Source organism: Lampetra planeri, chromosome 48, assembly GCF_965212315.1.
Source record: "Lampetra planeri chromosome 48, kcLamPlan1.2.h2, whole genome shotgun sequence".
NCBI lineage: Eukaryota > Metazoa > Chordata > Hyperoartia > Petromyzontiformes > Petromyzontidae > Lampetra > Lampetra planeri.
The window spans coordinates 3918860-3943965 of record NC_136154.1 but is presented as its reverse complement, the minus strand read 5'-3'; the positions used below and the strand labels follow the sequence as shown (position 1 = coordinate 3943965).

Sequence of the window (25106 nt, the reverse complement as noted above, 5' to 3'; positions counted from 1 at the left end):
GTAAATATGAATTTGCGTCGTTAAACCCGCCACCACCCGACACAGCCAATTAGTAAATGGGTTGGTCACCTAAACAAGACGTGCCACTTCGTTACTAGCTCAGCACAAAACGTACTCGAATTTTAAATGTTGTAGTGGGTTTCCTCTCCAACACACAACCGGTGAGTGCTGAACTAGCAACGAATTGGCCACGTTTTCTTTACGTGACAAACGTTGACCGATTGGCTGTGTGTCGGGTGGTGGCGGCGTCGGGTTTAACGACGACACACATTCACATTTACGCGATATAACCCAACAAAAACGTTAATACGATTAACGATACATACGGAAAAACACCCTCTATTATGAGGTAAGTTAACATCTTTCTAGCCACCATGGCAACCTTTACCACCTCTACACACTGATACCATCATCCTCCTCCCCCCATACTTATGCAGATCTCACAAATGACTGCGTTCCCCATTTATCAGGACTGCCGCTGGCAATGTTCGCGAGCAAGTTCGCCGAGTTATTGTATTATTCATGACCGTCACGCAAGATAGATTGTTTTATGAGGGTGACTCAACTTATCACCCCCCCCTCTCCCCCCACCCACAATAGGGATGATGTTAATGAGGATGGTGGTGAGTCTGTTGGTATAAATATTGGGCAGAGGATTGAGTGAAGGATCAGTGAGGGGTTCGCTGTCCCCTCTGTTCTGCGTCTGTGTGAAGGCGAGAGATGGCTCCCGGCTCAACTCTCAGTGCGCGATCATCACAAGGCTCGGTATTGCACGCATCACAATACGCACACGCACCCAAGTATATAGTTATATATATATATGCATACACAGTTCTACATATCTATTTACACACGTTCATTCTCACGCACATATATGTATTATCCTATGCATACAGCAGGGATGTGCGGTCAGGGGAGGCAAGGGACGCAGGGAAGGCAGATCCTCGCCTGTCATACTCCAATGAAAATAGCTGTTACGAAAAAAAAAGAATAATCAAATAAAATAAATATTAAGATTTTTCCACTGATCTGTGTTAGAAATACCTGTGTTATAAATGCCGTTTCTGTACGATTCCAATCATTTTTATAGTCAAAAATCGCCAAATTTGCGGCGCTGCGCTGCAAATGCAGGAAGTGACGAGAGGTGAGGCAGCGACGAGCTCAGCCTCCCCTCTGATTGCGCAACCCCTCAGTAGCTGGATGGAGCGCGGGCAATAAGCGCGTGCCTGTTACTATCTCAGTATGTCACCAATGTAATGTTTGTAGACCCCTTCATTTCATGCCCTCGCCTTCCATACTACAGGTAACTTATTTCACGTATGCGGATAAATATATTTAGGCTCCCTAGTCTCGTCATTAAACCGCAATGAAAAAGCACCAGGGGAGGCAGCTATCACATCTGCATCACTGAGGGGAACGTGTCTAACACGCCCCCCTCAGTGAGGCCACGCCCCCCCTCAGTGTGTCAATCTGGCTCTGACACTAGCCAGTGCCTCCCCAGCCATTGACCTCACCCCACGTCATTGGTATACAGAGTCTTATACAGGGTGCTTCCTTGATTTTTAACACTTATGAGAATTTGCAACATTGCCACAAAAATTTGCCTCTGGGCTCTGGAAACCACCTGGAGAAGTTTTCAGGCACGCGTTAACAATGATTGCGAACAAGTGGAGACTCGTTGACTTTTTGAAGCTATTAACATCCATTTGTTATCATGTTACAGTGTATTATCCGTTCTTTTTCCATTAAAAACGATGGCCCCATATAAGTGTCAAAAAATGTTTGAAGCCCCCTGTATAGTATCCATAATGTCGGTTGTTTTGGGTTCGATCGCGTAAATATAAATGTGTCGTTAAACCCGCCACCGCCCGACACAGCCAATTAGTAAGATTTGACACGTAAACAGAACGTGCCAATTCGTTACTAATACAGCACACCGGTGTGTTAGAGAGCAAATCCACAACATTTGCAATCTGAGTATTCGTCGCGAAAGCCTACGTGTTAAACTCATATATAGTAATATGCTCACGTTCCCATATATAGTTATATATACACACACCGTTATACATAGCTATATACACATTCATTTTCACACATATATGTACTATCCTATACATACGGAGTCATAGTAGTATGCACACGTCCATATAGAAAGTTATATAGACACACAGTTGGAAATAGCTATGTACAAACATGATTTTTTACGCATATATATGTACATTCATATACACTCACATTTTTTGGGGGTTAGATCGTGTAAATATAAATGTGTGCCGTTAAACCCGCCACCACCCGACACAGCAATCAGTAAAGGGTTTGTCACGTAAACACAATATCGCCAATTAGTTAACTAGTTCAGCACTCACCGGCTGCACCACTATACTAAATTGAAAACTAATTTCTTTAGAACTGCCTGTTGTTCTTTTGTTTAGTTTGTTATCCTTCCCCCCGCACCTCCGATTAGCGCAATCGGCTATGTACGGTGCGAACAACGTTCAACATACACGTTGTACCCTACACTATTAAACACTACACTACTATACACTCCACTATACACTACTACCCACTACACTACTATACACTCCACCAATATACTAAATTGAAGACTCATTCTATCGAAGTGCTGCTTGTTGTTGTTGTTAAGTTTATTGTCCTTCCCCCCGCACCTCCCATACCCATCAAACTATACGGTTTACCTCGTATTCTTATACAGGGAAATTGGCCATTCTGGTCCATGTGGCATCTAGCCGTTTAGATAAGGGCAAAAAATATATTGTTGTCTGTTTCTTTGTGTTTCTCCCTTGTGATGGGATTTTGTAGGATGCACGTCGAGATTGATAAGGGGCACGGGGTGACCAATACGGTCTTAATTGGTTTGTAGTAAGGTAGGGCACTGATAAGGGGTTGACAGGTATGACCTGCGATTAGCGCGGTCGGCTACGGACGGTGTGAAAGAAGTTCAACATACACATACATCTGAAAGCACGCGATCCGGTGACCGTCCATTGGATGGCTGCGTGAGCGCGTTACAATTCAATGGGGCGGGGCGTGTAAGGTGGTGGTGGTGGTGGAGGAGGAGTGGTGGCGCAGCAGTTAGCGCCTCGCTGCACGACGAACCCGGGCGAGTTCGATTCCCACTCACGGCCACGGCCAACGCCAGTGACAGCAGCGATTATCTGAACCGGTTTCTGACCCCTCCCCTAGTTCGACTCAGCCTAAAAATTAGTGTCTGGTGCGGTGTGTAGTAAAACATCCCCACTGGGGAGACAAAGGCGGTCCGAGCGTGGTGCTGAGAACCCCACCCCCTCACTAATAGTAATTGCCTCAGTTTATTGAGGCTATACGGATGTCTTTGTCTTTCAGAGTGAGTAAGTGGGTGAGTGAGGGTCAGTGGGTGAGTGGGTGAATGAGTGGGTGAATGAGTGGGTGAATGAGTGGGTGGATGAGTGAGTGAATGAGTGAGTGGATGAGTGAGTGGATGAGTGATGGTGAGCGGGTGAGGGAGTGGATTGGTGAGTGAGTGAGTTGGTGGGTGAGTGAGGTGGGTGGTAGTGTAGCGTTTAGCGCGTGCTGGCCTTCATAGGTGCACGCTGACAGCACTTGCCCCAACAGTCTGTTAAAGGCGACACGGGGGATCCTTCCGTAAGCGGCATCATTGAACGTTGTGTGTAACTGGCCTGAGTCAACAGGGGGCAGAAGGGAGGCCGATGGAGATGAGTGAGGCTGTTGGGCCAAGGTAACCCCCAGGACCAGAGGTACAGACCCCAGACCCCCAAGAGGCGGGCTGGGGGATAACGTCACACTCCAGGCCCCTCTAGACGGTTCCAGAAGGGAGGAGTGGCTAGGGGCAGAGTGAGCCAGAGCTGGACCCCAGGACCTTGGCTGGGGCGGACCTGAGGCAGAGGTCTCAATCGGGTACCCGATACCCTTACCCTACCCGATACCTGGCTACCCGTACCCGGCCGGGTACGGGTACCCGTTTGCGACCCTGGTGCGGCCGGGTACGGGTACGGGTAGGCCGTGAGTCACTGGTGAGTAACCGTTTGTCACTCGTTTCCCAACGTCTTGTCTCTTCTCACAATTCAAGTTCCTAGAATTAACCCACCCGCACCTGCAACATTGGCTTCATCCCAGATGTCGCAATCGGGTACCCGTACCCTACCCGATACCCGGCCGGGTACGGGTAGCCGGGTATTGGGTAGGGTACGGGTACCCGTTTGCGACCCTGGTGCGGCCGGGTACGGGTAAGGAATCAAAACCCGTTTGCGACCTCTGACCTGAGGGCCTTGGCTGGGTCGGGTCAGATATCCTCCCTAGATCCTGATAGCGTAGGAGCGTATAGACATTAGTCCCGAATGTATAGGGCACGCCAGTGAGGAGGATGCACCTCCCTAGTGTAGCGGGTGGAAGGGGCCGTACCCCTCTGTGTTCTGCATCGCTATTGGGAAATAAACGTGTTGCCTCCAAGAAAGAAGTCACCCTCGAAGTCGTACCCACTACACTTGTCTGGGAGGGCTCCGTAACTGCCACAGCATTTGGAATGTTCAAGCGAGCACCCGTGGACCAGTGCTGTCGATGAGACGCCGAGAGCGTCGACCGTGAGTGTTGCTGACGGAATGTGTAAACAAAAATATGATGTTGGTTTATGTTGTTGTTGTTGGTGTTGTGTGCCGAGGGATAGATGTGGGGATGGAAACGCGATGTCTCATTGGAAATTTGATGTCCACAAGAAGTGACCCACGAGGCATTATGGATTTATGAATCGGGATTAGTCAGATGTTGTCCACCCCTTGTTGATTGTTCAATCGGTGATGATTGTCCACCCCATGAATATCCACCCCTTGTTGATTTCCAATTCGTGATGATTGTCCACCCCGTGTTCATTGTCCATGCCGTGTTGATTGTCTACCCCGTGATGATTGTCCACACCACCCCGCCCCCCTGCAGGAGTCCACCATGAGGCTGTGTCTGGCTCTGGCTGTACTTGTCCTGGCCCTGGGCACGACGAGTGGCTCCCATTTCCGCGGGGGAACCATCTCCTGGATTCATCAAGAAGACAACCAGGTGCGTGTGTGCATGTGTGTGTGTGGGTGTTTGTGCCTGTGTGTAGTCTGGAAAAAACAACCCCCTACCTCCTCGTGGTGCCGGACGGCAATGCTGTGGTGGGCAGTGCCATGGGGGGAGGGCCTAGTTAAATTGGCCTTTTCCCTCATGACGTTTATAACCACCACAGCAGCCAAATGGGGGCTCTGGCAGGTAACCCCTCCACCTTCAATTAATTACCACCAAACCACGACTGGAATTTTTAAATAATAAGCTTGTGCCGGAGGCCTTGCGGGTACAGGCGTCTATGACGTCTCCTGGCCAAACCCCATTTGGCAGAGCCAGGAGACTGAATCCTTACCCTCGGGGCTCCTCCAGAAACAACAAAAAACCACTACGTGTGGCCATGTGGAATGTTCGAATGCTCACTGCGGAGGAGAAGCTGCCACTCCTCTGTCAGGAGATGGACCATTACTGCCTGGTTCTCTGTGGTATTCAGGAGGTCGAGTGGACCGGCTCTGGGTCCTGCCACCATAAAGGGTGGACAGTCCTCTTCTCGGGGCAGGAGACTGCCAAACAACAGGGAGTGGGTCCTCCTCTGAACAAAATAATCAATGGGCGTGGGAGAGTGGAAATGAGGTGTGGGAAGCTGTAAGCCCCAGGCTACTTTGGGCTCGTTTTCCTATCGAACCAGAGGCGAGGAGTAGTGGTCGTGGTTACTTATCACCTCACTGAAGACGAACATCCGTGGAGGGATGCAGGTGCCTTCTATGACCTCCTGTCACAGGTGCTAGCTAAAGTGGCCCCTCGGGATAGAGTCATCTTGTTGGGTGACATCAATGCCCGAGTTGGTCATGATGCTGGCACCTGGTTTGGAGTGATTGGAAGGCATGGGCCAGATCAGCTTAATAACAACGGCAAGAGGCTGCTAGATTTGTGTACAACCATTGGGCTTGTAATTACCATTACGCTGTTCCGGCATCGGCACATTCACACATGCCGGGTCCAAGCAAGAACATCTGCTGGACCTACATAGTGACGGAACACCAGAATCGACCGTGGAGCTGATCTGCCCACTGATCATCGACTTGTCATCTGTGTAATAAAGGACTCTTCCACAGTGTCGATCTCCGTTGTCCTTTATTTGGGTTTGTGTAATCTCGCTCCCACGGCGTCCTCGCTCAGGCCCGCTTCTCCTCCGTCGATCACTCCACAGCCACCCTGCTGCTCCGTTCTGCAGCCACACTGCTGCTCCACCCTGCAGCCACACTGCTGCTCCGCTCTGCAGCCCCACTACTGCTCCGTCTCTGCAGCCCCACTACTGCTCCGTCTCTGCAGCCAGCCTTCCACAGCCCGCTAGCCCCCCTTCCGCCCTGACACCGTTGGCCGACGGTGCCGAGGTCTCCCAACACGTGGCGATCGCGCCACCCTCCCCGTACTGCCCAGCGTGGCCTCCTCCCGTTTCACTCCGTCTCAACTCCCCGATCCCCTTCCGGTTCTCTCCCTAAATTCTCTCCCCCACGTGACCCTAACTCCTCCCTCTCCTCACGTGACCCAGACTCTGCCCCCCTCAATCCTTGCTCGCATTACATCTGTAAGATGCGCCTGGCCATTCTTCCACTCTGGTGGTGGGTGTGCACCCAGGACCCCATTCAAACCCTTAGTGGCATGGTCTCAGCTCGCTGATGAAAGTTGCAAGCGATAATTTCATGATCGCTTGCAGCTGAGGTTGGCATCATCCCCCACTCCTCCTGATGTCGAGGGGAAATGGGCAAGATTTAGGACTGTGGCTCATGCAAATGCAATGGCTGCTTTGGGTACACGGTCCAGACCTCCCCAGAAACCCTGGCTGATAGAGTATGAGGAGGCTTACGGCAGCCTTCGCTCGGAGATTCAGAGAGCCGTTAGGCGCTGCAAGGATGGGTGGTGGTCGTGGGTTGCTGAGGAGATGGAGTCTGCCTCAAAAGTAACCTGCAGCGCCACACCAATTACCATCATTAGGGGAAAAAACGGTGATCCAATCTCCGACCCCCAGGAACAGGTTTGCAGATTTGCTGAGCATTTCTGTGAGGTCCTGGGGGAGGGGAAATCCCTCAGCCTAGAAAAGAACGTGGGACAAAGTGGGGATGACCCTTCCGAGGTTGCGGTGCCTCAAATATTGAAAGAAGATGTCACCCCCTGTGAGTGGCTGGCTGAGGTGCCATCTGTTGAGGAAGTACTGAAGGCGATCCAGAGCCTGAGACCAAGAAAGGCACCGGGCAGAGATGATCTCTCAAGCGAAATGCTGAGGCAGGGTGACATTTGTGCACACACTGCCCTACATGGCATCACAACAACAGTCTGGACAACTGGACAGGTTCCTCAGGATTGGAAGGATGCCCTGGTGGTCCCCCTCTTTAAGAAGGGGGACCGCACAGACTGTAACAACCACAGGGGCATCTCGCTCCTCAGTGTGTCTGGAAAGGCCCTGGCAAGTATTATTCAACATTGCCTTGCTAGGCACGCTGAGGTGAGGCTTGCGGAGCCCCAATGCGGTTTCAGGAAAGGGCGGTCCTGCACCGATGCCATCTTTTCTGTTTAACACGTAGGCTTTCGCGACCAATATTATTCATAATCAACGTTTTTGAGTTTAGATCGCGTTATTTATAAATGTGTCGTAACCCTCCACCACCCGACACGGCAAATCAGTAAAGAAAGTGTCACGTTGACAAAAGACAAATAGTTCACTGCTTTAGCCCACCGGTGTGTTGAAGCGTGAAACCACAACATTTACAATTTGAGTACGACGTTTCGCTGGTAATTGCATCCAGCATCATCGGGCAATTCGCCAGAATGGTGAGGCTCTGCTGTGTCTCCCGTTCTTATATAGAGCAGCAGCAGGGTGACGTCATCATTAACTCATTAACTCATCAGGTGCAACTATTTGAGGGGGGAGGGGTTATTGTAATTATATACTAGATTAGTAATCAGGCAGTTGTTACGATGCGAGTTGTAGATTAGTAATCAGTTGGAATGTGTTTTATTGTGATTATGCTACGTTAGTAATCAGTTAGTGTTTGTTTCCCCTAAACGGAATTGTAATGTATCTTATTTAATAATACGCTTCCAGGCGGCACTAAGCCTGTAGCTGTCTGAGCGATTTAAAGTTATTTCTGTTTCTCTCAATGTCAATGGATTCTCTAATTAGTCTTTGCCAGTAGTAACTAGTTTTACACAACACTTCAACGTTGTCAAAATCAATTGAGTGTCTCTGTTGGCAAGCATGTTCTGCCACTGCCGACAGTTGTGTTTGCGATAGTTTAATATTTCTCTGGTGTTCTTTTAGTCTTACACTAATATTACACCCTGTCTGTCCAATATAGCATCTGCCACATAAACAATTAATCCGATATACACCTTTTGTTGATAATTTAGGAAATTCGTCTTTAGTGCAAGTTACTAGTTGTTGAATTTTGTGTACTGTACCAAATCTAGCTGTAATGTTATGCAAAAGCAAAACATTACAGCTGATTTGTCAGTTACTCCTGAGATAAAATGGTATTTTTATTGTTTTAATAATCTGATCGCTTTCAGCAGTGTTGCTTTGCGATCGTGATTTGGCATTTATTGCTTTGTTAATTTGAGCATTATTGTAGCCATTCTGTCTTAGTGCTTCTTTAACATGTTTAATCTCTCTCACTAGACTTTAACCATTTGACACTGTTTTAGCCCGATGTATGAGCGTCTTGATAAGAGAGGATTTCTGAGCTGGGTGATGATGCGAATCTGCATTCAGATAGGCATCAGTGTGCGTTTGCTTTCTGTAAACGCTGTGTGTTATTTTACCATTTAGGCCATGCCCAAGTAAAATATCCAGGAATGGGAGTGTGTTATTCACCTCCATTTCTATGGTGAACTGAATGGCCGGGTTTTGTGCATTGAGATGATTTATAAAATCGTTAAGTGTATCTTTACCATGTGGCCAGACCACCAAAGTGTCATCCACATATCTAAACCAAAAGGATGGTTTTAATGTGCTCGAGGCAAGTGCTCTGGTTTCAAAGTTTTCCATGTACAAATTTGCCATCTTTTCTGTCCGTCTGCTACAGCAGAGGTGTAGGGAATTCCTACAAGACCGACATCTCTGCTTTATTGACCTGGTCAACCCCTATGATACCATCAGTAGGCCTGGGCTCTGGGTTGTTCTTCGTGCTTTCAGAGTCGCTGACCATCTGCTCATGATCATTAAGGACCTTCATGATGGTGAGTGGGCCCGGGTAAAACTACGTGGCCATGAGTCGGAGCCATTCCCTGTACACCTAGGAGTGCAACAGGGATGTCATCTGGCTCCCACATTATTTAACATCTCTTTCGACCACGTAGTTCGTGAAGCCTTCAATAGCTGTACTGGAGGAATTTCCATCTGGTACAGATACAATGGGAGTCTGATCGATACCCGGGTGCGGTCAAGGGATGGCTCCCTATTGGTCAACCAGGTTATGTATGCCGATGCTCTGGTAATTTCTGCTCACTCAGAGGAGGAGTTGGAGGTGCTGCTGCTGAACCTGGAGCTTGCCACTAAGAGGTGGGGCCTTACCATCAGCCCCACCACAACTAAGCACCTGCCTGGGAATGTTGTACCATCGGACACTCCACCCCCACAACTCCCAATTGGTGATAGGACAGTTGTGGAGAGAATGGAGAGTTTACCATACCTGGGCAGTGTGCTCATGACTGACTGCGGTTTAAGAACAGAGGTAACACTCCGAATCAGTCGAGTGGCATTATCTTTTCATTGGTTGCGTAACGCTGTGTGGAAGCTACCTGGTCTGTCGCTCCACACGAAGCTTTTGATCTTCTCGGCCACAGTTATTTCCTCCCTTCTCTATGCTTGCGAAACGTGGACCCTCCTAATGGAACATCTCCACCGTTTAGAAACATGTAGGCTGGCCTGCCTACGATCCATCCTGGGTTTAACCAGGCTGGATTGTGTGAGGAGCTCACAAATCCTTGAAAGAACTGGACAAAGTCCCATCGGTGAGCTCCTCCGGCAGGCAAGGCTGCGTTGGCTGGGTCATGTAGCCCGCATGCCCAGCCACCGCATGCCTAAACAGCTTTTATTCGGCCGGATCGAGGGGGCTAAACGGGCGTGGCACGGGCTAGAGAAGAACGGGGGTGATGTGGTATGGGAGGATATGGAGCTGAGTGGACTGGTACCAACGGTGTCAAGATCGGCCTCTGTGGAGGAGGCTCGTGAATGACGCTACTGGACAGTTGGAGGCAGTCGCCCTCCAACAACAACCGAGGAGGGAGGAGCGACCCTTACAACAACGAGCGGAGCGCCGGGTGGCTAAAGCACAGCAAGTTGGCACAGTAGGGGGCAGAGGCGGTGCATCAACCAGTGGTCTCAGTCAGTCGACCTGTGGCATCTGGGTCTGCCCCGTGATCTCCTACCAGCAGGCGTTCCACACTTCACGTGGCCTCAACGTGCACATAGCCTGGCACAAGCGTCGTTGTGACGTCACCACCACTTAGTGGCGAATGGCGGTTGTTGTTGTGTGTGTGTGAGGTGCTAACTAACAGCACTTGCCCCAAAAGTCTGTTAGTCTACACGGGGGATTATTGTCTTTATGTGTGTGAGGTGCTAGCGAACAGCACTTGCCCCAAAAGTCTGTTACAGGCTACACGGGGGATCTTTTTTTTGTGTGTGTGTGAGGTGCTAGCTAACAGCACTTGCCCCAACAGTCTGTTACAGGCAACATGGGGGGGGGTCTTTGTGTGTGCCGTGTCTCACCCATTAGATGTAATATTTTGACCATTTTTTGCCGTAAGTAAAAAAAAGTGGGGGAAATGTGCAAAATCACCAAATGCTTATTGCAAACTTTGCAAACACACACGCACACACACGTCTATTTAATAAGTACTTCCTGTGCGTTGCGGTCCTGTTGCTCTATCTATGCTCGCCATCATCGTGTGGGAAAATCACTGCACTTGTACTGAACCAACGCTGCTACAAACTTTCTAACTCACAGGCGGATCGTGGGGGAGGGGTGCGATGGGTCATGTAAATGAATACTCACATTCGTTACGTGGAGAGGCGGATGTATTGAAGGAGGCATTGCAATCTGATGCGTCGACTGTGATATGAATTTAAAGGTAGCAGAGGAAGCCCCCCCACCCCATCACAACAGAAAAATGTACCGTGCCGGAAAAAGCACGAACTTCTGACATGACAAAACATGTTTTTGTAAAAATCATCGCATTCTTTGTGCATTATGCAACAAAAACAATCAAATTAGCAATTCCTGGAGAAGCACATTGTGCGTCCGCTTGTATATGTTGCACACTCGAAATGAAGGACGTGGACAGGTGCTCCAAATCGAGGGCAAGCACATTTATTCATTGTGGTTAATATTAATCTTGGGAAGAACAGCACCGTCACGTGTGTTACAACCAGCCTTGCTCCCGAGCCGCCATTAACCATGTGACTGGTTTACACGTACGGTTATTCATTAACCCTCTCTCTTAAACCCAATTCTACTACTGATAAACCATCTTTGTCTTTGACAATCACATTTTCACATCACTATTCGACTATTACTTTAATCCTAAGTTGTATGTCTATCTATACCATCCACTTATATCGGTATATTACACCCATTATATGTACTGTATGTGTACAGTATACGTGCTGTATCTCACCATTGTACAGCTTACTACTTTACATGTGTTCTATTCTCAATAGCATTGCAAGTAGTCATACTCTGGGTACATGGGCATGGTTATAGACTAAACAGTATTAGAGTTAGAGAATTACAATGACAGTAACTAATTACAGTGCGTCATCTCTTTACAATGCACAGTGCTAAAACACCTCTAATTGCATATATCACAAACGAACAATTCAAAGCAAAGGCTTAAAGTCTAGAACAAGTCTAGAACATTTATATAACGATCAAAAACAACCTTTGGGTCCTTTACCTGTAAAATGCAACAACACGTGTGTTACAACCAGCCTTGCTCCCGAGCCACCATTAACCATGTGACTGGTATATCCGCGCGGTCATTCAATAACCTTGCCAGCCACCTACAGGCCCGACTCAGTCATCACATGCTGCTGTACACACATGCATTGATGCACTGCACAGCACATCAGGACTTTCACAGAACCACACTTTACTCCCTTGCTGCACAAGGACATACTTAAAAGAGTGATCCATTCCTAATGTGCCACATATAGAAATGAAAGAAGTCCATTTTTACTGACAGCTATTTTAAGCGAGCTGTCAGTCGTTTTTACACGAAGTAGTTAGGTTTTCGCAACCAATATTATTCATAATAAACGTGTTTTTGTTGGGTTAGATTGGGTGAGTACAAATGCTGTGTCGTTAAACCCCCCATCACCACCTGACACGGCCAATCAGTAAAGGGGTTTGTCACGTAAACAAAACGTGGCCAATTTGCTACGAGCTCAGCACTAACCGGTTCTGTGCTGGAGAGTTAAACCCACAACTACAACATTAAACGACGCATTTATATTTACGCGATCTAACCCAACAAAAACGTCACGTGTGATTATTTTGCATGTCTACTCCCACCTCTTTGGTGTTGTTATCAATTACTATCATTATTAAACGTCTTCCCCAAACCTCCCCACGCCTGTTCGAATAAATGCAATGTTTGTTACCTGCAAAATCCCGTGTAGCCAGTTGCCCAGCTATTTTCGGTGGCAAATTGCCCCGCAGCAGCCACTACCAACAGCAACAAAGTTCGTGTTTGGGGAGGAGAGGAGAGGAGGCCAGCCAGCAAACTCTCGTCATTTTCTTTATTGGAGGGGCTGGGTGGGGAGGGGTGGGGCTGGGTGGGGAGGGGTGGGGCTGGGTGGGGCTGGGTGGGGAGGGGTGGGGCTGGGTGGGGCGTGGGTGGGGAGGGGCTGGGTGGGGAGGGGCTGGGTGGGGAGGGGCTGGGTGGGGAGGGGCTGGGTGGGGAGGGGCTGGGTGGGGAGGGGCTGGGTGGGGAGGGGCTGGGTGGGGAGGGGCTGGGTGGGGAGGGGCTGGTCACCCCGTGGTGCCCTTATAAAACTCAACGTTTAACCTACTCACGCCGGCTTGTGCTCGCCCTCACAGTCGGGCATAGTTGCGGAATACACCACGCCGCCGTTGACCCTGGCCATTGACCGAGCAACCCAACGTTCCTACCAGCTCCCTCCGCAGGAATGTGTGTTACCTGGAAAATCCCGTGTAGCCAGTTACCCAGCTATTTTCGGTGGCAATGGCCCCGCAGCAGCCACTACCACCAGCAACAGAGTTTGTGTTTGAGGAGGAAAGGAGGCCAACCAGCAGCAAGCCATGAAACTCTTGTCATCTTTATTATGAATTATCTTTGATAGCCGTATGATTAGACGTACACTTCTGCATTCAAACGTAGAGAAACACCGCAAAGTTATCTCCATAATAATTGCTGTAAACTAGTTTGTATTTTAACAGGTAAAGCCAGGTAGAGCGACGTAGCTCTTTGTCAGAAGCCACGTGGCCATCACAAATGGTAGCAGCTCACGTGGCCGCTGATCATCCTCATCACGTGATAATTTGCAGCAGCAGCAGCCAAATACTCTAAACTGCGTGATGTCGATTCTAAATGTGGAGGGGAAAATCCGGAGGACCCGGAGAAAAAAATCCACGTAACCACCACGGGGAGAGACACCGCAAACTCCAAAAATACAGCAGCAGGCATCGTCAGGAGTCGGGGATCGAACCCCACACGCTCTCGTTGCCCGTCACCAGACGACAACCGCACTCGTGCCGCCCGCGTTGACTCTCTTCCGCCAGGTGAAGTTCAACTACATGCTGGCCTGGCGCCGCTCCTCCATGACCACCTGCACAGACGACGATATCACGATTGGAGCGTACTTCTCCACGGGCGACTGGTGGCGATGCACCCAGGGCTGCAGTGGAAGCCGCCCCATAAACATCGCGTGCATCGAGCAAAACAGCAACTCGGACTGGATGATGGGAAGGGGGAGCTTTCATATGACGATCCCCACCACGCAGCAGAGCATCGTCAGGTGAGAGACACGTGGCCGATGATGATGATAATGATGACGACGTCAACGTATGTACGAAAGGTGCTACGGTGGCTGGGAGATGTTAATAACCTCGCCTGGTATACAATAGGTCGTGGGTTTGATCTCGACCCTAACACCTGCTTGGAAGTTGCGCGTTCTCTCCCCGTGGTCGCGTGCATTTTTTTTCCGCCGCCCCTGGTTTTTCGCCCTACATTTATAAACATGCGTTTAGAGTATTTGGTTGCTATAAATTTCCACATAATAAGCCACTTCCTTGATCTATCATTGGTGATAGCCAGGTCGCTTCTAAAAAAGAGATTTATAGCTCGGTGGGCCCTTACCTATTTAAGATAAAATAAAAATGTAAATAGATGACCACCGTGACATGGACGGCGCCAGAGATGGTGCTGTTGCCAATGATGACGACGATGATTGCGGTGGTGGCACGCCGCGCATGTTGGTCCGACTATAGCTTCGCGAGCTGCTGCTGGGTGAGGGCGAACGTGGCCACCATTCACGGTACCCAGATCGTGGCAAGCTCGTGGTCCGTGATCACCATACTCAACCCGGGGACCCGGAGCGACACCGCCAGCCCCAACATCTCCCCCATCACCACCTCCAAGCCGATCATCAAGTACGTGGCTGCACCAAGCCTGGGGGGGAGCATGTGGCCCACGGAGCCAAGAACGACCCGTGAATTCACTTCACACGATCTGTATCTTCACTTCACATGACCCGTAACTTTGTTTCAAATTACACATTTAGTTTGGAGTCCTTCCCCTGCACCTCCGATTCGCGTGGTTGGCTACTTGTGGTGCAAAAAAAGTTCAACATCCATACGTACAGGATTGCCGCACCGCACCGACCCAAAGTGTAACTCGCGATGGCGAGATATTAACTACCTTGCCTGGTATACAGGAGGTTGTGGGTTCGATTTCGACCCTGATGTCTGCTGTATATTTGGAGTGTGCATGTCTCTCTCTGGTTTGCGTTGATTTTTCTCCAGGTCCTCTGGTTTTTCTCTCCACATCTATAATCAACATCACGTGTTTAGAGTATTTGACTGCTATAAATTTCCACGTGATGATAAGCCACTTTGCTGAGCTATCATTACGATAGTCCAAGGTGCGATCTGTAAACAATGACCCTCGGGGGACAATAGCGGCCGGGCGTGGTGCTTGACCACCCACCCCCTCGTGTGCCGTGCTGGCCTTCATAGGGTCTCGCTAATAGCACTAGTCCCAAAAGTCTGTTAAGGCTATACGGGGGATCTTTGTCTTTTGACGAGTCTATAGAACTGTCACCATGGCTGCTATACATTCCACGTGATCGGCCACATTGTTGGGCTATCATTTGTGATGGACAGTTCGCTTCTGACAAAGAGCTACACAGCTCAGTGGGGCCTTACCTGCTAAAATACTTATTCGTTTTTAGTTTAGTTTTAGTTCAACTCGCATCACCGGGGTCGTGATGTGTGCCCTCAGGCTCAAAGTGGGCTGCACCAAGGTGTGGGCCATCCCCGTGTTGGATGCTGATGGCGATGTGGTGAAGTGTCGATATGCCAACAACAGCGTGCACAACGAGTGTGGAGACATCTGCGGAGTCGCGCCCTTTGGGACGCTGAATCAGGTGAGTCCCTGTGACTTCCATCACGAGATGAAGAGGAGGGAGGAGGAGATAGAGGAGGAGGTGGTGGTGGTGGCCTGGCTGGCTTGGGAGATTTGAGACACTGAGGCCGCACCGCTCAACATTACAGCACACTAACCGTGGCGCCACTGCTCACCAATGTCTCCCTCTTGGCATCGTGCAGCTGTCTGGAAGGCTCTTCCTTCTGATATTAGGAAGTCATTGGGAGCTGTGCACTTTTAAACCATCTAGATTGACAAACTCATTTCTTTAGAACTGCTTTTTGTGTTTAGCTTGTTGTCCTTCCCCCACACCTCCAATTAGCATGGTTGGCTACGTCCAGTGTGAAAGAAGTTCAACATACATACATGGAACAAGATAAAGATCCCCCGTATAGCCTTCACAGACTGTAGCAGCAAGTACTTATGAAGGTTGTCACGGCACACGAGGGGGTGGGTTGCCAGCACGATGCCTGGCCCGCTTTGTCTAATTACGTGGTGATGTTTACACACTGCACTAGGTATTCATTTGAGGCTGAGTCGACCTAAGGTAGGTTCAGGATCGGTTCAGATAATCGTCACTGGTACTGGCTGTGAGCTGGAATCGAACTCAGGTTCGAGCGCAGCATGCTTTCTGCTACACTACCACTCCCCACATACATGCATCTGTTGTGTTGTAAAGACGGACTTCTAAACGTCTTCATGGCACACACTGTTTATTATTTTACTACACAGTCCCTATCACACTAAGGGGTATATGGTCCCCTCACCCGTTACCCTCAGAAGGTACAGCCTCCGGACCTTGCAGGCTATGTAATCTCCCTGCTCTCCCAGCGTCCTCTGGCTGGACCTAGGGGATCTCTCCCCGACCACTGGTTACTCTGAGCCCTAGCCCTGATAAGGGCTGGAGGGCTTGGTCCAGGGTCCTAGATGTCTTCGGCCGACTTGGGTCTTCGTGTAGCAGAACTCCTCCTAGAGCTCTCAGCGCTCTGGATTTTATACCTGTTCGTGGCCGGGTTGTCCAATCCCCGGCCACCTTGTGGGACCCTCTGATTGGTCCTTCCCAATCTGGCGTTTGGATCCTACCTCACCCCATTTGACCCTGACCGTTTGATTGAGCGGGAAAACCTTGTTTACGATCTGCTCTCACAGTTTGCGAACAGCGAGTAGTTAACACCACTACACATCCATAAAGAGACACGCACACACTTATTCATAGCCCCAAGGGACCGACGTCGCTTGGACGCCATTTTGTTTAGCTTCTTCAGGCATGATGTCACAACTCAATGTACGCATCATTAGCCCCACCCCCAGGCCCTGCCTGGCCCCGAGCTAGATTTAGACGTCTTCCTGCAAGGCCAGCGCATCACGGTTTGGTTCAGGCTCGGCACGATACGTAGCCAGTGGGAAAAAATAAAACACCCGCACAGTGATGACCCCGAAAGCCTACATGGCAAACGGATAACTACGTGGACGGATTAATGAATGTGCCACGTGTTGTGTTGCTGTTGCCGCTGTGTGTGTGGCAGGACACGTGCACCATCACGTTCACGGTGCCCGTGACCGCCTCCGGCCTTTGGGTCCTGGCTCTGATGATCGAGGACTTCCCGCGGAATAGCATCACCATGGACTCTGCTTCGTACTCCCCCAGCAGCCCGCTCTCCAGCATCCCACTGCAGGTCCTCTTCGAGAGTGAGTCGCAGCACACCTGTTAGGCGCACGTGTCGCGAAGTCACTCAGCGATGTGTTACCTTATTTTCAGGTGAATAAATAATAATCATCATCATCTGAAATCAGGATAACTCGACATTTCGGTACATTTCGTATCAACGTGAAAGCATACCTTTCAACTACATTAACAGTGCCGATCAATAATACAGACCAATTCAGACCTTATTCGTCACTCCGTGCCCCTTATAAATCTCAACGTTCATCCTACAAAGTCCCATTACAAGGGAGAAACACAAACAAATAGTAAAAAAAAAATGTAACTGTATTGAAATGGCTCTATGCCGTATGAACCTGAAAACTCTATTTCCCTGGACAAAAACATGGGGAAAACCTTACGGGTTGACAGCTATGCAAAATTATGACGTCGCAAGAAATGACTCGATATCCTGTTCTGTTTTGGGATCAAGGTGACACTGACGTCGTCACACGACGTGACATCACACACACACCGCGTCACTTCCATTATTTTTCACCACCGAAAATCGCGTCGTGTGATTACATGACTTTTAAGCGGAGGAGCAAGAAAAAACGCACGCGATTCAAGCCTGTTATGGGAAAAATGTTGCCCTCACTCAACACGAGTTGCTCTCCGCGTTGGTTTATCGAGCTGGGTCGTCGTTGGTGGTGGTGGCTATGCTGCTGCTGCACATTCAGTAGAACCCCTCTTAACGACCAACCCTGTTAGCAACTCGTCACTAAACGACAGGCCTCCATAGAGCCCAATGCGTTGTGTATAGTGTAGTGTATACTAGAAAATAGTAGTGTATAGTATCATGTAGTATAGTGTATAGTAGTGTAGTGTATATATCATGGGACCTCCTTTGCCAGTACCAAAATATGAGAATAGGTTATCCCCTTTTTTCTGGCAACAAAACAGGTGTTAAGATGTTATAACACCAAACTGAAACCTTTCACACGGAATCATGGCTGCATTAACCACAATAATTGTGGTCAAAATGCAAACAAAAAACATACTCTGATAATATAGGCGTCCTCTGGTCTAACACCGTTTGAGACTAGGCTCGAAAGAAAGCTGTCTCTGGTGTTGACCAATCCGTTTTTAAGACAATGCATGTATATGTACAGTATATATGAATGAATACATTTGTAGTGACATCAGGGATGTTACTGTATGGTGCCGGCCCAGAAGGGTCTTGCCGTTCGATGTTCCTACATCGTGGACAGCACTGTGTGGGTGGCTGTGTGTAATACCAGCCCTAGGGGGGCTTGGTGAGCACTGGGACAGTGCGGGCACCATGCCCAGTGTGTGGTGGGGGCTCCCACGAGGGGGAGTGGGTGTCAGCCCAGGGGCATGGTTTCCCCAGGCCATGGCACTCTGGTTGACCCCGTAGACATGTGATCTGAAGTGTCCACACAGGGGTTCCCAGGTTGGGGGGGCTAGTGGGTGATCACGTGTCCGGGGAGAGCTCTTGAGAAGGATCGAGAGGGAACGGGAATGCTCGAGAAGGCGGGCGGCGACGAGGTCGGAGTGGCCCCGACCGTAGGGGGATATAAGGTGGGTCCCTGAGAGGGACCGGGGTCACTGCATTCTACAAGCTGGAAGCTCAACACCTACAAGCGGGAAGCTCTACGTCTCAAGCTGGAAGCTCTTCGTCTTATGAGGCAACCACGTGGTCGGAGACCCGAGTGAGGGGTCCGTCCCTTCGTAGCAGTAACCCCTCTGTATAGCGTAGTTAGCTGGATGGTCACCACCCTAGGCTGTATCAGGTAAAGGAGCCGTTACCCCTTTGTGTTACGGTGTTACAATAAATGTGTTGCCTCTAAAAGGAACAACGTCTGCGACTCAGTTGGACTCACTAAACATTGATGAGCCATGATTATTTCAATATTATGTGTTTATAATGTTGTTCGTATCTTTATGCATGAATAGCCATTGTTAAGCCTTGAACATGTATTTCCAATACTCGCTTAAGGACCAAATCCCTTAACGACTGGTTTCACGGATCCCATTACCGTCGTTAATAGGAGGGGTTCCACTGTAATCCAGAGCTGTGGAGGCGGCAGTGAGGGTTGGTGGATCATGCAAACAGATGCAGCGAAACTCCCTCCCCCCGTGGGGCATCGAGGAGGTAGCCGTAAGCCTGGTATGCCAGGAGAAGGCAGTCCAGAAATGTATGAAAAATATGAATCCGTTTAACCCTTTCTGGCAAAAACAAATGAGGTCTTAAGATGTTCAAACACCAAGTAAAAACCTATTCTTATTTGTCATACTTTTGTAGTGGGTCACTTTCTGAGACACGAATAGTAGTATACCCCCCGGCATGGCCTAGCTCCGCCCCCGGCTACGCCCCCTTTTGGAACCTACCAGAAGATTCTAGGCCACCTTCCACGTGTCCCCTGCCTGGCCCCGCCCTTGGCTACGCCCCCTTCTCGAACCCACCAGAAGGTTCTGGGCTATACCTCACGTGCCCCCTCGGTCACCTTTGCCCTACATCCTTTACCCCGGTCTATCACGTGCTCCACCAGCCGGCCGGGGTGCCCCGTCCTCATATGCCCCCTGCTGCCAGCAGCCAGCGACGCTCACCCTAGTGACCCACTCCGTGGCATTGCATGCTCTGTTGGCAGTACGGCTGCCACACCCTGCTCTGCTGGCAGATCTGCCGTTACGCCCATATTACCTCTCTCTGTCAGTAACCAGCACTACGCGCCATAGTGGCCCATTCTATGTCACTACGCTTTGATATTGGCCACAAAAAATATCTCATGGTCCAGAAAAGTGTTGGACGAATCCGCCATCTTGCTTCCATTTGTATGGAATATAATTTCATGACCAACCAAAGCCTACTAAAAAATTCTGCAAAGACCAAAAGACGGAGAATAATAACTGCTGACAGTTGTCACGTCCGGGGTGGGGAGAGGGGTGCATTGACATCAGAACGTTTCATGAAAAAGATTTCCCGTCAACTCCACGCGGTTTGTCCCCCGCCCCCCGGCCATAGTGCAACTCGATTTAATATACACCAATTCACTGCAACGTTTATTTGGGGAAAACAAATTTAACAACGCAGTGGTTTGGGCAAAGCACGCGATGATGCACGACGCTATAGCGCCCCATTCTAGCCAATGCTAAACCGCGGTGGCTAGTAAATGTTAACTACCTCACCTGGTATGCAGGAGGTCGGAGGTTCGATCTCAAACCTGACGTCTGCTGTATATTTGGAGTCTGCGGTGTCTCTCTCTCTCCCCTTGGTGGTCGCATATATTTTTTTCTCCGGGTCCTCCGGGTTTTCCCTCCGCATTTAGAAACATGCATCTATATTATTCAGATTATTTTGCTGTGATACATTTCCACATGATATGCCACTTCGTTGAGCTATCATTTGTGGCCAGGTCGTTTCTGAAATATAATGTATCGTAGCTCAAGTGGGCTTTACCAGGTATGATAAAAAAAACAGCCCAGTTGAACTTGTATTTCTTTATTGATTTGCTCACCTTTTTATACTTAGTACTCTGATGGTTGTTGTGCATTGTTTATTGTCGGAACCTACTGACCCCGTGCCCCTAACTAGACATCTGTGAGAAAAGAGCTTCACATCTCATCAGATTCCTCCTGCAGTCAAAATAAAGATTCTGACATTCTGATCTGAACCGCGCGAGTAAAACGTGTACCTGCACCCCCCGCCGTCTTTTTGCTTTGGCAGTCAAGACGGGAAGCTCGTGCTCGGATCCCCTGTTCACGGGAGCAACCCCCCCTGCCGGACAAACGTTCCAGGCCATGCAGGGGCTCCCCTTCCAGTTGCAGGTGGACATCACCCTGCCCAGCGACGCGGCACCAGGGTGAGTGAGCGAACAAGCGGCGGTGATATCGTCAACCGGGAGAGACGCTCATTGAACTCGCTGATCACTAAAGATGTCTCACTGCCCTCTAGAGATGACTCACTAACCACTAGAGATGTCTTGTTACCCCCTAGTGATTTCACACTACCCCCTAGAGATGTTTCACCACCCCCTAGAGATGACGATCAGTAGGTGTGGTGACCTCGGTGGCACCCGTCTTGGTGACCGCTTGACCACCATGACCTCCCTCTCCATCCACCCCCCCCCCTTCTTCTTCCGCGTGTGTCCATGTGTCCGCATGTGTCCATGTATCCGTATGTATGTGCGTGTGTTTCGCGTGTGTCCCTGTGTTTGTGTGTCCATGCGTGTCTGTGCGTGTCTGTCCGCACAGCGTGACGATCATGCGGCTGGGAACCATCGCGCCTATCGGGGTGCAGAAGGGTGCCCTGAAGGCCGACGCTGGAAACTCGAAGCTCTTCCACACGACGCTGAGCTGGACACCGGGACCGAATGACATGCAGAGCCACCAGATCTGCTTCTACGCTTCCGACAGCAACGCGTCAGTAGAGCCGGCAGACAAGGAGTGGGTGGGGGGGTGGCATTTGAATGACTTTCTTGGCACACGTGTTTTCTTCAACTGCCGAGTTGTATTTGGGACTATTTCATATGCCTTTGGTGTTCTTTTAGTCTTGATTTGAAGCTTTCGTAACTGCAGGAATCCATACTATTTGGTTCTTTCGGTAAAGTCACGTAGGTATAAAATGAAATAAATCACAACTTTTTTGGCGCAACACAAGCGTCCATCATCAGGTGGGAATAGATGTGTGAAAAACCTCCCCGTAGAGGCGGTTCAATCTTGACGCTTGTGTTGCGCCCGAAACGTCGTGATTTATTTTATTTTATACCTACGTGACTTTACCGAAAGAACCAAAGAGTATGTTCTTTTAGTCTCATGCTGAACATTCGTCCCGTCTGAACAACGTTCCATTTACCACAGGAGCAATTAATCCGGTACACACCTTTTGTTGATAGCTTTGGTAATACATCTTCAGTATCAGATATTCGTTTTTATTTTATGTACCATGCCAAATCTTACCCGGACTTTTTTTTCTTCAAAAATCTGGCTGATTTCCCAGTTACTCCAGAAATTGACGGTATTTTAATAGTTTAAATTTCTTAGTCAATTTCTACACTTATACTATTTGATTTGGTGTTAGCATGAATTGTCCTGTTGATGTGTGCATCATTGTAACCGTTCAATTGCAGCACTTCTTTAACATGTTTAATCTCACTCCTCAGAATTTCACCATCTGACACATTCCTAGCCCGATGTATGATCGACTTAATGAGAGAGGATTTATGTGTGGGGTGATGGTGTGACTCCACATTCAGATAGGCGTCAGTGTGCATTTTATTTTGGCAAACGCTGTGTGTTATTTTACGGTTTCGGCCGCGCCTGAGCAGAATATCCACAAATGGGAGAGTGTTATCCACCTCCACTTCTATGGTGAACTGGATGGGTTTTGCGAGTTGAGATGATTTAAAAATGCATTAAGTGTATCTTTACCATGTGACCAGACTACCAATGTGTCATCCACGTATATAAACCAAATATGTTTTTGTGTGCTTGAAGCTATTGCTTTTGCTTCAAAGTCTTCCATGTACAGATTTGCAATGGCAGGAGACAAAGGAGAGCCCATTGCGGCTCCTTCCTTTCGTTTATAGAAATCACATTTTCACGAAAAATAGGTGTTCTTTAGACATTTCTGAGCTAGTTGTTGGATATCGTTGGGTAAACCTGTACTAGTTACCAGAGGATCGAGTAACTTAATTGGCTCGTTCAGCGGAACCCTCTTGAACAGAGAAGTCACATCGAAACTTTCCAGAATATCATTAGGGTTAAGCTTAATATATTTAATTATATTTACAAGATGTTCTGAGTTTTTAATGAGCGAAGAGGCCCTGTTGATGTAGGTCTGTATTTGTTTTGTTACGTATTGTGCTCATTTGAATGTGGCAGGGCCTATTGTACTATGTGTCTTTATGGAACATCAGGTTTGTGAATTATTGGCAATCCATGAAGTCTTGATGGTTTTGATGCCCTTAGTTTGATCAGGTCTTGCTCTTTCTTGGGAATTGACAACGGGGCAATGATTGCAGTAGTCTAACAATCAAAGGCATTGGTTGGGTTGTTTTTTATTATCATAATCCTCACGAGACATTTGCCCTTATCAGTATCAACAGTTTGGATATCTTTATTTGCGCTCAATAATCTTCCAATATTAGGAAGCCACCGAAGCTATGCACTTTTAAATAATCTATCTTGACAAACGTATTTATTAGAACTGCTTGTTGTTATGTTTAGTTTGTTGTAATTCCCCCGCACCTCCGATTAGCGCAGTTCACTACATACAGTGCCAAAGAAGTTTAACATAGGTACATAAAGCAGGTTAAGAGGTGTGTTGCTTTAGGTCGATGTTTTTTGTTTATTTATGGGATTGCAAGTCCTGGGACGAGGAAGATGGTAGTGTGGGCCGCATTACTCACCCGCGCGCGTTACTCACTCGGGCATCACTCGCCTGCACGCATTACTCACCCGTGCGTTATTCGCCCATGTGTGCCGTGCGCGAGCAGCCAGGAGACCGAGCAGCGCTGCGTCAATGTCGTCGTTAAAGGTGAGCCAATCACATTGCTCAGCCCTGCACGCACGTTCATTCGCATTCATATTACATCATGAATATGCGTAAATGGGGAGGCCTCGTTTAACGCAAGAGATGCTCTCCTTAAAAGTGCCAGGAAAGTTTGACGAGATACGATGTACTAATAATACGCAATGTCACGTAGTAAGATGGCGGGAGAAATAACTGAGGATATGCAACAGTGTTACTGTATCATTACACACACTGTGGATTGATACAGTAACTACCTCGACTGGTATACAAGGAGATCGTGGGTTCAATTTCAACCCTGGTTCCTGCCGTATATTTGGAGATTGCATGTTCTCAACGTGGTCGCGTGAATTTTTCTCTGCGTCCTCCGGTTTTTCCATCCACATTTTGAAACATGCATTTTGAGTATTTGGCTGCTACTTTACTGAGCTATGATTTGTGTTACCTAGTGGGGTGTGTAAATGTTGCACACTCGAAATGAAGGACGTGGGCAGGTGCTCCAAATCGAGGGCAAGCACATTTATTGTGGTCAATATTAATATTGTGAAGAACAGCACCGTCACTCTGTAAAATGCAACAGCACGTGTGTTACAACCAGCATTGCTCCCGAGTCGCCATTAACCATGTGGCTGGTTTACACGTGCGGTTATTCATTAACAGTTTTCTCTTAAACCCAATTCTACTACTGAAAACCCTTCTTTGTCTCTGACAATCACATTTGCACATCACTATTCAATATTCCTTTAATCCTGAGCTGTATGTCTATCTATACCATCCACTTATATCGGTATCTTACACCCATTATATGTACTGTATGTGTACAGTATCCGTACTGTATATCACCAATGTACAGCTTACTACTTTACATGTGTTCTATTCTTAATAGCATTGCAAGTAGTCATACTCTGGATACATGGGCATGGTTATAGACTAAACAGTATTGGAGTTAGAGAATTACAATAACAGTAAGTAATTACAGTGCGTCATCCCTTTACAATGCAGTGCTAAAACGCCTCTAATTGCATATATCACAAACGAACAATTCAAAGCCAAGCTTAACGTCTAGAACAAGTCTAGAACATTTATATAACGATCAAAAACAACTTTTGGGTCCTTTACCTGTAAAATGCAACAGCACGTGTTACAACATCATTTCTTCCGAGTCGCCATTAACCATGTGGCTGGTTTACACGTGCG

General features: G+C 48.5%; 1 protein-coding gene and 1 long non-coding RNA gene across 2 annotated transcripts in view; one reads left to right on the top strand and one right to left on the bottom strand.

Moving 5' to 3' along the window:
* Nucleotides 1–663: 663 nt before the first annotated feature.
* The window catches only part of LOC144733871 (IgGFc-binding protein-like), a 70360-nt gene continuing 45917 nt past the window's right edge, over nucleotides 664–25106 (top strand). Inside the window, exons 1-9 of the mRNA XM_078615878.1 lie at nucleotides 664–765; nucleotides 4948–5064; nucleotides 13851–14086; nucleotides 14559–14720; nucleotides 15571–15715; nucleotides 17241–17403; nucleotides 21105–21240; nucleotides 21632–21799; nucleotides 23875–23915. Of these exons, the coding sequence (XP_078472004.1) occupies nucleotides 721–765; nucleotides 4948–5064; nucleotides 13851–14086; nucleotides 14559–14720; nucleotides 15571–15715; nucleotides 17241–17403; nucleotides 21105–21240; nucleotides 21632–21799; nucleotides 23875–23915 (1213 nt within the window). The 5' untranslated portion in view covers nucleotides 664–720. The remainder of the gene's footprint in view (nucleotides 766–4947; nucleotides 5065–13850; nucleotides 14087–14558; nucleotides 14721–15570; nucleotides 15716–17240; nucleotides 17404–21104; nucleotides 21241–21631; nucleotides 21800–23874; nucleotides 23916–25106) is intronic.
* LOC144733874 (uncharacterized) lies at nucleotides 16915–25087 on the bottom strand. The gene is made up of 3 exons (XR_013588447.1): nucleotides 25029–25087; nucleotides 23837–23939; nucleotides 16915–17419 (listed from the first exon to the last, which is right to left on the bottom strand). It is a non-coding gene; the product is annotated as an uncharacterized LOC144733874 (long non-coding RNA).